The sequence below is a fragment of the Ursus americanus genome, chromosome 2, assembly GCF_024610735.1.
Source record: "Ursus americanus isolate L20-20 chromosome 2, mUrsAme1.1.p, whole genome shotgun sequence".
Lineage (NCBI taxonomy): Eukaryota > Metazoa > Chordata > Mammalia > Carnivora > Ursidae > Ursus > Ursus americanus.
In genome coordinates, this window is record NC_142128.1 from 17,536,178 (window position 1) to 17,550,634 (window position 14,457).

General features: G+C 47.4%; 1 protein-coding gene across 2 annotated transcripts in view; it reads left to right on the forward strand.

The window, feature by feature from the left end:
• The first annotated feature begins 7,362 nt into the window (after positions 1-7,362).
• The window catches only part of XPO6 (exportin 6), a 100,723-nt gene continuing 93,628 nt past the window's right edge, over positions 7,363-14,457 (forward strand). Inside the window, exon 1 of one of the 2 annotated variants that reach the window (XM_045775247.2) lies at positions 7,363-7,954. In XM_045775247.2, the coding sequence (XP_045631203.1) occupies positions 7,952-7,954 (3 nt within the window). In that variant the 5' untranslated portion in view covers positions 7,363-7,951. The remainder of the gene's footprint in view (positions 7,955-14,457) is intronic. The other variant, XM_045775246.2, reaches the window with a different exon arrangement.

Here is a 14,457-nt window from a genome sequence, read left to right on the forward strand (position 1 = left end):
CTTGTTTCATGTGATGGAGACAACTTTGTTTATCGAATGCTCCAGAGCAAACATAGGTGACACAGCACTTGGGTGTGGTCAAGTAACCAGCAGTGGTGGGTCAACTACCTTCTACCGATGGTGGGTTCCATTAATGTGAGGGCCCTTCGCGCTGCCCATGATGAGTGTGAATATACAAATATGGGCTAGCATCATGGGCAATGTTGAGGTGCCTCTCTGCGTACTAGTGAGGAGAGAAACTTGAGATTTGGAATGAAATTCTGGAGGGAAGAAAGATAGACAGCCAGCCATTATGAGGGGTGAGGGGGCTAAAGCAAAAATAATCTAGTAGCAGTCTGGCGGATGAAGGATTGCAGAAAATCTCAGAAAATGGGAATGAAGGCTTTAGATCATTTGCTACGGAATATGTGATATAAGTCCTTCCTTCTGCGTCCTTATGAAATCTTCAGTAAAGATGGGTCCCTATTGCTTTGGTGCAGGGTTTCTCTGTTGAGGGCAATACTGCCTCCAGGAGCACTGGAAACATGTGGGCTTGGTTTTACTTGTCCTAATGGCCGCTGGGGGTTGGGGGCATCGTCCTTACTGACTTGGTGACCAGGACCACGTCACTTGGTGAGATGTCTCTCGCACAAGGCCAGTCGTACCCCCACTGGAAACACTGCTTTGGTGTGAGTGGATTGTTATGGGGAACTTAAAGGTGTTCAGAGTTTTGTGGATCCGGGTTGAAATTGGACAAAACCAAAGCACACAGGAGCAGAGGTCAAAGGAACAGCTGATGCCTGGGTCGCACCTGTGTTGAAGACTTTGATGACGTATGTAACCATCACGTAATGAGTCGTTTTATATCTTTCTTCATTACAGCTTTAGTTTATTTCCTCATTTGTCATCTGTTTCGTAATAAGCTGTCCTTTTAATTTTCTGTATTTTACATTTATTTTTTATTAGCTCTAATCTGCATATAATACAGAGGTATTTTGTACTCAATTTGTATTCGTTGGTCCACAGACCAGGGCTCATCTTCTCTCTTGTCAGCACCATATTTTTGGATCCATTTGTAATCTTTTATTATCCTCCCCATTTTTGTGTGCCATTAAAAAAGTAATTATTGTTCCATAACACACTGGATTTTCTAAATTTAGATCTCGTTTGGGAAATAATTTAGATAAAAATAACTCTTACACACATTGTTCAGAATTGAGGTATTGCAATATCACAGGCTTTTTTCTGTTAGTTATACATATGTCCTGCTTTAGCACTTTGTCATTTTTTCCAAAGTTTACCATGCCAACAGAAATCCATTTTGGCAATTAGTGCACTGTGAAGGTGTTGAGTTGGGCTCAAGCTGGAGGGTCTCTAACCTGAAGGTCCCCTGGGATTCACTGAAGCCTGGAGCCCTGGGTGTGTTTTCGGGTTGGATGAGGTGTGACCTTGCATAACGTAAGCCTGAGGTACTTCCTGTCTTTTAAGGACCCAGTCAACAGAGATGGGCCAGGTTGCCCAGTGGCGGATTGGAGTTACAGGCAATTGATTTTTCATAGTCCTCCAAGAAAGGAGCTGTGATGGCTCCTCATTTTATGAGTCTTCTCAAAGGTCAGACCCTTAGTATAGTGTTCTGGTTCTATATTGTTATATCCCCAAATGTAATGGCTTAAAATAACACCTCATTATTATCCCTTGTAGTTCTGTACCTTTGATGGGGCCTAGCTGGGTGGTTCTCATTTGGGGTCTCCCATGCAGGTGCAGAGAGGTGCTGGGGGCTGGAGTCTTCCCAAGTCGTGACTGGGCTCAACAGTCCAAGATGGCCTCTTCACTCACATGGCTGGTGCCTCAGCTGCGCTAACTGTGAAGGATGGATACTCTTTCTTTGCGCATGGTCTTTCCATATGTCTGGCTAGAACTTTCTCACAGCTTGGTGTTCTCAGGTAATCAGACTTCTTACATGCTCACTGGCTTGTCCCAAAGAAAATATCCTAAGAAACCCAAGCAAAAACTGTACAGCTTTTTAAGACCTAACTTTGGAAGTCATGTCCCATTCCATTCCATTTTACTGGTCAGGAGTGAATTCACAGGGCCAACCCAGAGTCAAGGTCAGGGGACTACACAAAGATGGGAATTTTGACAGACATGGTTCAGTGGGGGCCCTTCTTTGTAGACCGTCTACCACACATAGTCTTGTGTGCTAGTCAGGATAGGCCAGGTTGTACTGTGGTAACCAACCACCCCTAAATCCCAGTGCCTCAAAACACAAAGTTTGTTTCTTGCTTGTTCTGCTGGCCTGGTATGTTGAAGGCAGGGTTCTGCCCCATGTAGTCATTCCATCTCATGGTGCCCCAATCTCAACATGCTGCCTCAGCGGTCACTATGGCAGGGGAGAGTGGAATCAGAGGGACTTGGACAGGCAAGGAAATGCCTTGGCCCAGAAGTGACATGGTCACTTCATCCCATTGCCATTGTCCTGTCCAACTGCAAGAAGTGGGGAAGTATAAAGCTCCCTTGTACTTGGAAGAGACTGAGGCAGCTGTCGCTGAGCATTAGAAGTCTCTCTCCCATCATGCCCTGCCCATGGATAATTCCTGTTGGATATTTCTGGCGGATGTCACAATAGGTAAGTCTTCAGACAAGATTTCTCCCTTAATCGTATTGATTAATGTTTGTAAATAGCTATTTATTTACACAAGGAGGTCATTCAGGAGGAGGCATTTGAATTGGGTCTTTAGGGGCGCCTGGGTGGCGTAGTCATTAAGTGTCTGCCGTGATCCCGGCCTTCTGGGATCGAGCCCCACATTGGGCTCCTCCACTGGGAGCCTGCTTCTTCCTCTCCCACTCCCCCGCTTGTGTTCCCTCTCTCGCTGGCTGTCTCTCTCTGTCAAATAAATAAATAAAATCTTTAAAAAAAATGAATTGGGTCTTTAAGTAGGAATGTAAGGGAAGAGATGAGGAGAAGGACAGTCCAAATGACAGAACGACATAAGCATAGGCTCAGAAACATGGAAGAGGCTGCTGGTTTCCGGAAGCCATGAGAAGTTGAGCTTGGTGGGCTTGCGGAGGGAAAGGAGGTGCTAAGGTGGGCTGCGACTCGGATGGAAATAATGATCAATAATTAATAACTACATGTTATTGAACATCTTTTTGATGTGTCAGCCACAGTTCTAAACACCTCGTGTGCTGTGCCACAGTAATGGTAATGCCCTGCTGGATCTCTTCCATGTGCACCTCTGCAGTCCCATTCCCCCGTACTCTCTGTCCAGGAGGTTGGCCCCAACGATATCCCCAGCCCAGGCTCCCTTGCTCTCTGGCTTCTGGATGGATTGGTCCAAATGGGGAGCCCCAACAGGAGACCGAGGGAGGGAAGAGAGTGAGGTTGGATATTTATTCCACTGGCTTGCTCCCTGCAGGAGCACCTTGACTGGCTGCTTCCCTCAGCTGCTCTCACACGGTTCTCCCTATAGAGGTCCTGGGAACTCTTCCTCCTCTTGCCCCTTCAGGCCTAGTGGTGCTCAGAATCCTGCCGTTACAGGACTGGGGGTACTGTGTGATCTTCTGTAGGGTTTCCTTCTACCCCTTTAAAAATAGCTCCCTTGTCAATTCTTCAAATTTGAACTAGAATTTCCTGATAGAAGCCAACTGATACAGGTACCTAATGGACCAGGTGTGTACTAGTGCTGTTCCCATTTTATGGATGAGGAAACTGAGGTACAGAGAGTTTAGGTGACCTGCTCAAGGCCATCCATCTACATATGAAGAGTAAAAACTCAACCAGAGACTATGGCTAGAGGGTCAAAGACCTTCAAAGGCCTCGAATGCCATGTTAAACAGAGAATGTTCCTATGACCTACAGAGGGTGCCAGATGCTTATCCTTTCTTTCTTTTTTCATTAAATCCATATTGAGTGATATACCTATGCCTCTTGAGAAAACAATGAGCTTCCTTGCAGGAAAAATGAGAGAATTCCCCAGGCTCTGATGGCCTCACAGAGCTGTGGTGGGGGCTCAGAGAGATTTTAGCCATAGAAAGAGCTATTCTGGAAATTGGGGTGGAACCTGTGATTGAGGTCCAGCCAATCAGAGCATCACATTCCTCTGGTCACAGTGATTGGCTCAGGAGTGATCCAATCAAAACCAAGGGGATTATTTTCCTGAAACACTTGTAGGAGAGGCATGCTTTCTTCTCTACCAGCCTTGCATTTGGGAGAAGATAAAGCCTGGGTATGCCAGGGGCAACGGTGTGGATAAAGGACCCCTGGTCAAGGAATCAGAACCAAGAAATGGAGAGAAACTGAATTCTGTGATGCCATTTCAGACTCTGCATGCTGCCATGTCTGAAATCCAGGTAAACCTTTGGATGATTCTCTTACATGAGACAATCAAGTTCCCTTTCCCCTCTGATAAAGTTCCAATTCCAGAGTTGCAATCTCATCACTTGTGATGGGAAGAGTCTTGATACAGTGGGAGAGCTTGGAGTGGGAAGGGGAGTGGGGCCTCTGCAGCAGTCAGGCGAACTTCTGTTCATCCCGCAAGACCCAATGAAAATGCTACCATCTTTGTTCAACCTTCCAACCACTCCTCCCTCCATAGCTAGTTGCTCCCTCCCCTTTCCCTCGTGCACTTAGGTTCACACACACGTCATTATAGCACCTTCGTGTGCTGTGATTGTTAGGGTGGCTATTTCTGCGATTGAGACAGTGAACAATTTGCCTGAATCTTATTCATTTTGGAATTTTTAGTCTTTAGGAAAAGGGCTGGCATAAAGTTGATACTCACCAAATGTTTGTTGAATGAATAACTGAATGAATGGGACCAAGGCAGGAGCAATAGGAATGGGCAGGAAGAGATGGATGGGGGCCATCTCTGCAGTGCCAACAAAAAGTAATAGCAGCCTTAAATCTTTTTTTTTTCTTTTGAGTAGACAGGCTTGAGATTAATATTAATAACAAAGTGTTATTTAGTTGACTTGGACAAAATCCCTGGAGAAAAATTAATAATAGCTGTGATTTACTGCATGCTTTATGTGCCAGGTGTTCTGTGTAAATTCAATTTGGTATTAACTCCAGCTTGGCGATGGAGGTATTCTGAACATATGGGGACTCCACCACATCCGCTTTATTCTGACGAGTTGAAATCAATTCCAGGGGAGGATTCTCAAAGCTAATCACAGCAATTCCATCCTCCTCCGCAGTGGTTAGCTCAGGGATGGATAGGCCCGGGCTGATTAGGACCAGTAGGATAAATTTTATTGCCATGAGAAAGGATATGAGTTAAGGTGCTCTCTCTTGCTGGATGTTTGTGGTCCTGGCTGTTTCTGGCAGTCATCTCGAGGACAAGGCTGATCCACTAAGGAGAGCAGAGCCAAGAAAATCCTAGAGGAATGCACTTAGGGCTTCCATTACTCCCAGCATGAACCTGATCTATCTTTCTTCCTTCCCTCCTTTCTTTCTTTCTTTCTTTCTTTCTTTCTTTCTTTCTTTCTTTCTTTCTTCCCCCCCCCCTTCCTTCCTTTCTTCTCTCTGCCCAATGCGGGGCTTGAACTCACGAGCATGCATGCTCTATGGACTAAACCAGTCAAGTGCCCTGAACCTGACCTATTTCCGGATGTCCAGTTATGGGAATTATGTGAGTCACAGGCATACCTCTAATTGAGTCTGAGTTGAGTTTCTGTTATTTCATCCAATTACACAGAGAGGAAGCCAAGACTTTACTAGTCACGTGCTTAACATACCTCAGCGAGTGGTAAGAGCTGGGATTCCACTCCAAATCCGTCTTATCCTACAGCCTTTGCTCATCCCACTAAGCTGAGCCAAGGAAGGTCAAGTCACTTGATCTCAGTTCTGATTCATCCATTTACCTTCGGATATGGATTCTTTAATACATGCCCTTTCTACTGCCTGGAATAGTCTATGCCTTCTCTCTCTGCCTAGCAAACTAACTACAACCGGTCTTTCAGGCCTCAGCTTAAATAAATGTCACTTCCTGACCTCCTCCCCATTCTACCCTGGCGATTAACCTAGATCCCTTGGTCGTTAATTTTCATGGTGGTTTATATTTTTCTTTCACACCCTTATCACAAGTACAACTGATGACTTATCATATAATACTTTTAAAATATTTTGTCTATTTCATAGAGGCACCTGTGTATCTGTTTTCTCAGCACTGAATCCGCAGAACCGTGGATGTCACTTAGCAGGCAGCGATAAATATTTGATGAAGGAATAAATGAAAGCTGTTGCTCTCTGTGGTCAGGAGTTCCAGCGGCAGTTCTCCAATGCGGTCCCAGGACCCGCAAGCATTAGCGTCACCTGGGAACTTGTTAGAAATATAAGTTATTAGGCCCCACCCAGACCTAGTGAGTGAGAATCTCTGAGAAGTGGGGCTGGGGTGGCAACTCTGTGTGGAGCAGGCCCTCCGAGTGATTCTGGTTCTCGCTGGTTTGAAAGCCACTAAGTTACACAGATTTGCTCTAGTCTGTGCGGTGGGCACACCCTAGGGCTCAACCTCTGCCCGATCGTGGTTCTTTCCTGCCTCTATTTCTTAAAATCAGCACTTTCACAAGTAAAGTGGGTTGGAGAATAGGAACAGGAACTCATCACATTCTACGCCCTCAGCACCTTTGCAGTTGCTGTTCCTTAAGCTTTTTTTTTTTTTTTTAAGTAATCTCTACACCCAAGGTGAGGCTCAAGCTCAGAACCCTAAGATCAGCATGCTCCACCGACCGAGCCAGCGGCCGCTCCGACTGCTCCTTGGCTTTGATCATGCTTTCCATTACTGACTTTATTCTTCGGGTGTCAGTTTACACTTCCATCCCTCCCTTGCATTTTCTATCTCAGCCCGCCGCTAGTTTGTTGCGTTCATTACATTCACAGCACTCGTCCTTTCTTACGGTTAATTTATTCATTTGCCCATGTTGCTTCTCTGCCTCCTCGAGTGCAGAGACTACAGCAATCTTGCTGACTGTATGAGTCCTAGCGCCTGGGTCATAGCAGGGCTAAAACGTGCGTGAACTGAAGGACTGTAAGCTCCACGAGGGCAGAGGCTGCGGGCCACGGACGCCCAGCCAGGAGCCTGGAGCATAGAAGACGCTCCCTAAAGATCTGTGGAATGAATGGGTTACTGAAGCGAAAGGGAAACCGCCCCTTTACTAAGATGGCAGACCCGGGCCCTTTACCAACATGGCCGCCGGCCCGCGTGGATGGGCGGCGGGCGCGGGGCGGGGCCGGGCGGGGGCGGGGCCAGGCGGGAGCCGTCAGGTGCGGCCCCGCCCCGCGCCCCCCCACCCCCTCCCCGCTCGATTCCGGATTGGTCCGGTTCCAGCGCTGCAGCCCGGCGGCCGCGCCGTGGGGCCGCGCCGGGCGCTCGCCACTTCCGGCGCGTTGGGGCTGTTGGTCGGGGGCGGCCTCGCGGCGCGAGCGGGCGGCTCCGGGGCGGGCGCGCGCAGGGATGCTCCGGGGGGCGGCGGCGGCGTCCGTGTGGGCTGAGGCGGCGAGGACAGCGCGGGCCCCCGGGCCTCTCCTCTGAGCCGGCCGCCCGGGCTGCGCCGCCGAGGCCCCTTCAGCCTCCGCCCCTTCAGCCTCGGGGCCGGGCCCGCAGCCGCTTCTGAACGCGGAGGCCGGGAGCCCCTGCCTGGGCCCGGTGCCTCCCCTCGGGGGTCGGGCCCGGGCGGGGGGCCCCCCGAGCCGCTGCCCTTCTCACCGGCCTCTAAGCCCCATTTCCTGCTTTTTCAGTTTCCTTGGGGAGGGGCGGGTGGGTCTAGATGAATTGTTCCGGGGGTCCCCGATGAGGCGGGCCGGGGGGCCGCGCTCTTTTTAGAGGGTCCCCGCGGGGCCCGGGTGGGGCAGCGGTTGTCTTTGCATGGGCGGGGGACTTCCCGAGCCTGCCGGGACCATGACCTGAACTGTGCGAGCGGGACGTGTCCGAAGCTCGAGAGCCAGCTCACCTGAGCCGCCCCTCCCCCGGCCAGCATGGTAAGTGGGGTCCGAGCCCCTTCCCTCCCCGGTGCCCGGTCTGAGGGGTGGGAGCGGGGCCCCGGGACTGCTGAGCCATCGCTTCTCCCCGGGGCGGGGAGAGGCGCGTGCCGAGCCCAGCAGTGACACATGCGTGCAGGCTTTGCAGCCCCGGCTCGGCGTTCCCATCCCCCCAGGGATGTCTCAGGACTGGGAGGGACCTGGAAGCGCAGCAGGCACTGTCCTTGCATCTGGGGTTTGCCTCTCGCACAATGTAGCTTGTTTGACAGGGGCTAGCCTGTATTTATTGAGGGCTTACTATGTGCCAGGGCCTGTGCTGGTGATTGACATGTGTTAGAGTACACTAGCTCTCTCCTGAAGTGGGGAGACTGAGGCACAGAGCAACTAATTACCCAGCTCAAGGTCACTCTTAAGTGACAGTGGCACGATTTGAACTTAGGCAGTTTGACTTCAGAGCTTCTGTTAGATGTAACGCACAGGGTTGGATGGGGTCTTGCTGTAAGGTTTACATAGAAGGAAACAGGGTTTGTGATTTGCAGAGGTCTCTTATCCGGGTAATAGCAAAGTCAGGAACAGGGGTGTTCTTTTGATACCCAGCATGCTGTTGTTTCTGCTTCCTGCTCTGGCCTTTTCCCTGGTAATGCCTGGAAAGCTGTTCATCCTTCCAGATCCAGCTCAGAAGCCACCTCTTCTGAAGATACTTCCCACGTTTTTCAGACCCAGAGGACACTCTGAGCACTCCCTTAGATTTGTGTACTCACATCTGTTTATGAAGCCTTTGTCTTGTTATAATTGTTTCTGAGCCTTATCTCTCCACAGCAGTAGATCCAGTTCCCTCAAAGATGAAATTGTCTGAACGGTTCGTTATCTGTCGCGACTCCTGGTACATAGTAAGCCCGTGGGGGAGCGGTTGGTTGCTCGGCCTGAGTTTGAGCACCTCCCGTGAAGGCAGTGTTCTTCAGGCTGTCCATTTTACTACCCCTGTTAGGGATTTAGTAGGGAAAGCGACAGAGTGACATCTGTGATATAGATGTTCAGGCCAGTGGGATTTTTAAAACATTGAAGGGGCCTGTGGGTGTTGTGTCAGGTTCTGGGCATAGAAAGAAGACCATAGTCATGGCCTCAGTCATGGCCCTTGTCTTCACGGGGCTTGCATCCAGTGGGGTAAAATAACACCATTAATGCTGAGCAGCACTCTAGTAGATACTGTATGTGGTGTAGCGGCAGATGGGTTAAGCTCTCTGAGTCCCAATTTTCTCATCTGTAAAATGTGGTGTTAGGAATTCCTTAATGAATAATCCAAAGGTATGAGATGGAACATTCAGTGAGTGATGAAAGTAGTACTCAGTGTTCCTTTCTTCATTTATTCTTTCAGTTAATTTTCTGGTTTTTCCTTTTAAGTTCTAAAATACACAGAACATAAAATGTACCATTTTAACCATTTTTAAGTGTTACAGTTTAGTAGCATTAAGTACAGCTGACCCTTGGACATCATGGGGGTCATGGGCGCTGCCCCCTGTGATGTGGAAAATCACGTATAGCTTTACTTTACTATTAGTAAACTTTACTATTAGTCTGCTGTTGACCAGAGAAGCCTGACTGATAACGTTAACTGTCGATTACTATTTATTTTGTATTTTATATGTATTCTAAACAAAGTAAGCTAGAGAAAAAAATGTCATTAAGAAAATCATAAGGAAGAGAAAATACTGTTTTTATTGGAAAAAAAAAAATCCGTGTATAAATGGGCCCGTGTAGTTCAAAGCCATGTTCATGGGTCACACTGTATATTCACATTGTGGTGAATGTACATCCCCACATCCCCAGAACTTTTTTCATCTTGTAAAACTAAAACTGTACCCATTGAGCAATAACTTCATTCCCTCTCCCTCATCCCCTGGCAACCACACTCTATTTTCTGTCTCTGTGAATTTGACTACTCTAGGTATCTCATAGAGGTGGAATCATACAGTATTGGGTCTTTTTGTGACTGGCTTATTTCACAGCATAATGTCTTGGAGGTTCACCCATGTTGTAGCATGGGTCAGAATTTCCTTCATTTTATTTATTTATTTTTTTAAAAGATTTTATTTATCTATTTGACAGAGATAGAGACAGCCAGCGAGAGAGGGAGCACAAGCAAGGGCAGTGGGAGAGGAAGAAGCAGGCTCCCAGGGGAGGAGCCTGATGTGGGGCTCGATCCCATAACGCAGGGGATCATGCCCTGAGCCGAAGGCAGACGCTTAACCGCTGTGCCACCCAGGCGCCCCAAAATTTCCTTCATTTTAAACACTGAATAATGTTCTGTTGTGAGTACGTACCACATTTTGTTTATCCATTCATCTGTTGCTGGACACCTGGGTTACTTCCTTTTGGCTGTTGTGAGTAAGGCTGCTGTGAACAGGGGTGTACAAATCTTTCAGTGAATTTTAAGTTGCCACTGGACACCAGGCTCTAGGGAATGTCAGATGAACAAGGAGACAAGCTCCTCCCCTCAGGGAGCTTGCAAGGAATGTTGCTTTCGCACCCCTGGGCAGAATTTTGTTGGTTTTTGACTAAGCTAGCCAAGCACCCTTGCATTAATTCCATTTTAGTTGGCAATTAGAGCATTATGAAAATGGCCGCTTTTGAGCAATTACTATAAAGTAGTTGACTTCATGATTATGATGTACATTTTTTTCTGGGGGTAAGTTTCAAGTTAAGGTTTTTGTGAGCTAGACCTCACGTACTTAAGCACACAAGGGGTGGCCACAGTGGCTGTGACCAGATTAGGACCTTCTAATCACATCCTTTCTTCATCACTGACACCGGGGGTTCATATCCTGTAGGTGTCCCAGGGTCAGGGGTGTGGGTGGAGCAGGCCTTGTCCCCAGAATGCAAGGAAACCGTTGCCTGGTGTGTGTTTTACAGGAGGAGGAGCTTTTCCCTGGGATCACAAATCCTTCTTCATTCCAGGAACTTTTTTTCCCTCTCTATTTCTTATTTAACATTTTTACTTTTAGGAGTATTAGTTGACACATGTCTGAGCCTTTTTTTTTTCCTTCGAGATTTTATTTATTTGAGAGAGTACTTGTGCGCACAAGCAGGGGGAGGGACAGAAGGAAAGAAGCAGACTCCCTGCTGAGCAAGGAGCCTGATGTAGGGCTTGATCCCAGGACCCCAAGATCATGACCTGAGCTGAAGGCAGATGCTTAACCGGCTGGGCCACCCAGGCGCCCCGGTTTGAGCCTTTTTAATGTCTTTGTAAAACTTTAATCCTAATGAGATGAAAATGGTGTAATCTGATAAAAACACCTTTTATTAAGTATCTGCTGTAAGCTAGCTATTTCTCGTTTGTTCATTTTTCTTGTAGTCATTCAGTCTGGTCTGGTTAACCAGACCAACCCTGCTAGGTTACATTATTACGAGTTTTACCAGAGGGGGAGATGACAGTCGTGCTGTAGAATACCTGGGTGGAGCCCACATTTGGACCAAGGTGTTCTACCAAAGCCTGTGCTTTTTGGCAGGACAGATCTTCCTCGATTTACAGTGGGGTTATGTCCCAATAAACCCCTTGTAGGTTGAAAATACCATAAGTCGAAAATGCATTTACTACACGTAACCTACCGAACATAGCTTAGCCTAGTCTGCCTTAAATGTGTTTAGAACATGTAAGCACACAGGGCGTGGCTTGTTGGGCAGAACCATCCAACACAAAGTCTGTTCTATAATAAGAGTGTTGACTATCTCGTGTCATTTATTGAATATTGTGCTGAAGGTGAAGAACAGAATGGTGGTCGGTATATTGGTCGTTGACCTTGGCGATTGTGTGCTGACTGCGAGCCACACCTGACTGCCACTGCCCAGCATCAGAAGAGAATTTCGTACTGCATGTCACTAGCCTGGGAATAGATCCAAAGTCAGAATTCGAAGTATGGTTTCTACTGGCTGTGAATTGCTTTTGCAGCCTCCTAAAGTCGAACCATTGTAAGTTGGGGACTGCCTGTCTGTACATGTGCAGATCTCACGTGGAAGATCATGGAAGATGTTTGGGAATGTCATCCAGATATATTTTGTTTGGTTCTGATGTAGATTGTGATGGGGGCTGGAGAGTAGGGACATTTCCTTTAAACTGTTCCTGTAGGAGCGATCTTGACCTTCAAATTTAGAACCAGTTAAAAAAGAGATTTGTAGGGGCATCTGGGTGGCTCAGTTGTTGAAGTGTCTGACTTAGGCTAGGGTCCTGATCTTGGGGTCCTGGGATGGAGCCCTGTGTCTGGCTCCCTCCTTAGTGGGGAGTCTGCTTGTCCCTCTCCCTCCACTCCTCCCCCCGCTCGTTCTCTCTCTCAACTAAATAAATAAAAATCTTAAAAGATTTGTAGTTGTAGTACAGAATTCCCATAACAGCTATACTGTAAGTACATTTGATTAAATCATTGGGTTTTGTTGAATTCCCATGAGTTCTTCAGTGACGTAATATCTTAGAGGTTCCCACTACTTCTCTGAAAAGTTGTTACTTAATATTGAATGAGCTGTTGGTTATTATGGAAATTGTGTGCAAAACTGAGTTCTTGCTTAAATTAGTGTTTTTCTGGTTGCTTTGAAAATTGTTTTGGTTACAAAGACTTGCGTTTGTCACCTTCCGTGACATTCCTGTAGTGAGTGGTGAGTGGGCCCTGTAATGGAGCTGAAATCAGACCTTAGATTTGGCCACTCAAATGGTGTCATCCACTTGTTCATCAGTGGGGTTACCTGGTGCTCTGTGCCGTGGGAGGTATGAAAAGTGGCAGTGGTGTGGGGAGATGCCAGGGAAAGGTTCCACAGTCCTCAGAGGCTCTGTAGGCAGTCACATAATTAGAGCTAGGCTGGGAGGCAGGTTCGATAATCAAGAAATGACTTTAACAGCTTTTGAGAAAATTAGACATGACAGGGTTCAAATGATGGAATTACTTTACTGGTAAAGTAAAAAACAAAAACACAGTCTGAAATGTGTAGAGAAGTAATTGTCTACAGTAAGCGGGAGCTTTTTAGTGCCTTAGTTTATTCATTTGTGAAGTAATTTATTGATTTCCTATGTCAAGTTTATAATCTTAGGTACTGTGGAGACTAATAATACAGTAGTTAATATTTTTAGGGTTTAGAATATGCCATGTATTTTACATATGTTAACTCATTTACTTTTCCAGGCAATGCCAGGAGGTAGACGCTATTTTTATTTCTTATTTTATAGATCAGAACACCCAGGGCGCTTCTACACTGCAACTGAGTGATGAAATTGGGATTCAAACCCAGGCAGTCTGGCTCAAGAGTCAGAGCGCAGTCAGAGCTCATTATGGTTACATTTTGACCCCAAGAGGGTTAGTAGTGCCTGCCCTCTGGGAGTCTGTTTCACGAAGCAGATGGGACTATATCCGGGCAATTACAAAAGGCCGTGATGAGGGTCATAGTAGAAGAATGCATTGGTACAAGGGTAGCCTATCTGAGGGAGACTCACTGAGGAGAGGGGCCAGGGAAGCTTTCCCAGGAGGCGTATTTCAGTCTTGAAGGGTTAGAAAAAGTTGTTTGCAGATAGCTACGCAGATCAGATACGTATCAGTAAAGATAACAAAAGCATAGGTGTCAAGGGAAAGTGAAGGAATTAACGTTTGTGGAGTGCTTAGGACTTTTTAGGGCTCTAGGTACTTGCAGGACACAAACATGTTATGTCTTCTCATGGTAAATGCCTTTACTGCTGCTGCCCAGGTCAGCTGCTCCCCCGTTTCTTTGTTCCCCTTTGCAGTAGAACTCCAGGAGAGAGGGCGCTTGGCTCGCCTTTCATTCTCTAGCTCACAGTCCGTGTCCCTCTGTCTGCTGGTGCTACAGCGGTGGTTAGTTCTTGAGGCCTCTCCAGAGCTTCCACTCCCACTCCCGCTCCTTCACATCCTGCCTTACTTCTCTTTGTAGCATTTACCTTCTTACTTACTTACTTATTTATTTATTGTGAGCTCGATGCTCCACGTGCGGCTTGAACTCAGGAACCTGAGATCAAGAATCGTGTGCTCTGGGGCGCCTGGGTGGCACAGCGGTTAAGCGTCTGCCTTCGGCTCAGGGCGTGATCCCGGCGTTCTGGGATCGAGCCCCACGTCAGGCTCCTCCGCTGGGAGCCTGCTTCTTCCTCTCCCACTCCCCCTGCTTGTGTTCCCTCTCTCGCTGGCTGTCTGTCTCTCTGTCTAATAAATAAATAAAACCTTTAAAAAAAAAAAAAAAGAATTGTGTGTTCTACCGACTGAGCCAGCCAGGGGCCCTGTGTAGCATTTACCATTTTTAAACATTTCGTATACGTAACGTTATTTATGAGGTCTATTTTTTGTTATCTTCTCCTGCCAAAGTATTGGCTCCATAAAGCCAGGGATCTTCACTTTGCTCACTGATGTGTCCCAAGAGTCTGGAACAATTTCTGGCGTAGGAGACGGTTACGTTGTGGTAGGGGTGCTGTGGAGGTCTTGGGTGTTCAAGGGGCCTTTAGAGCATGGAAGTAAGTCAGG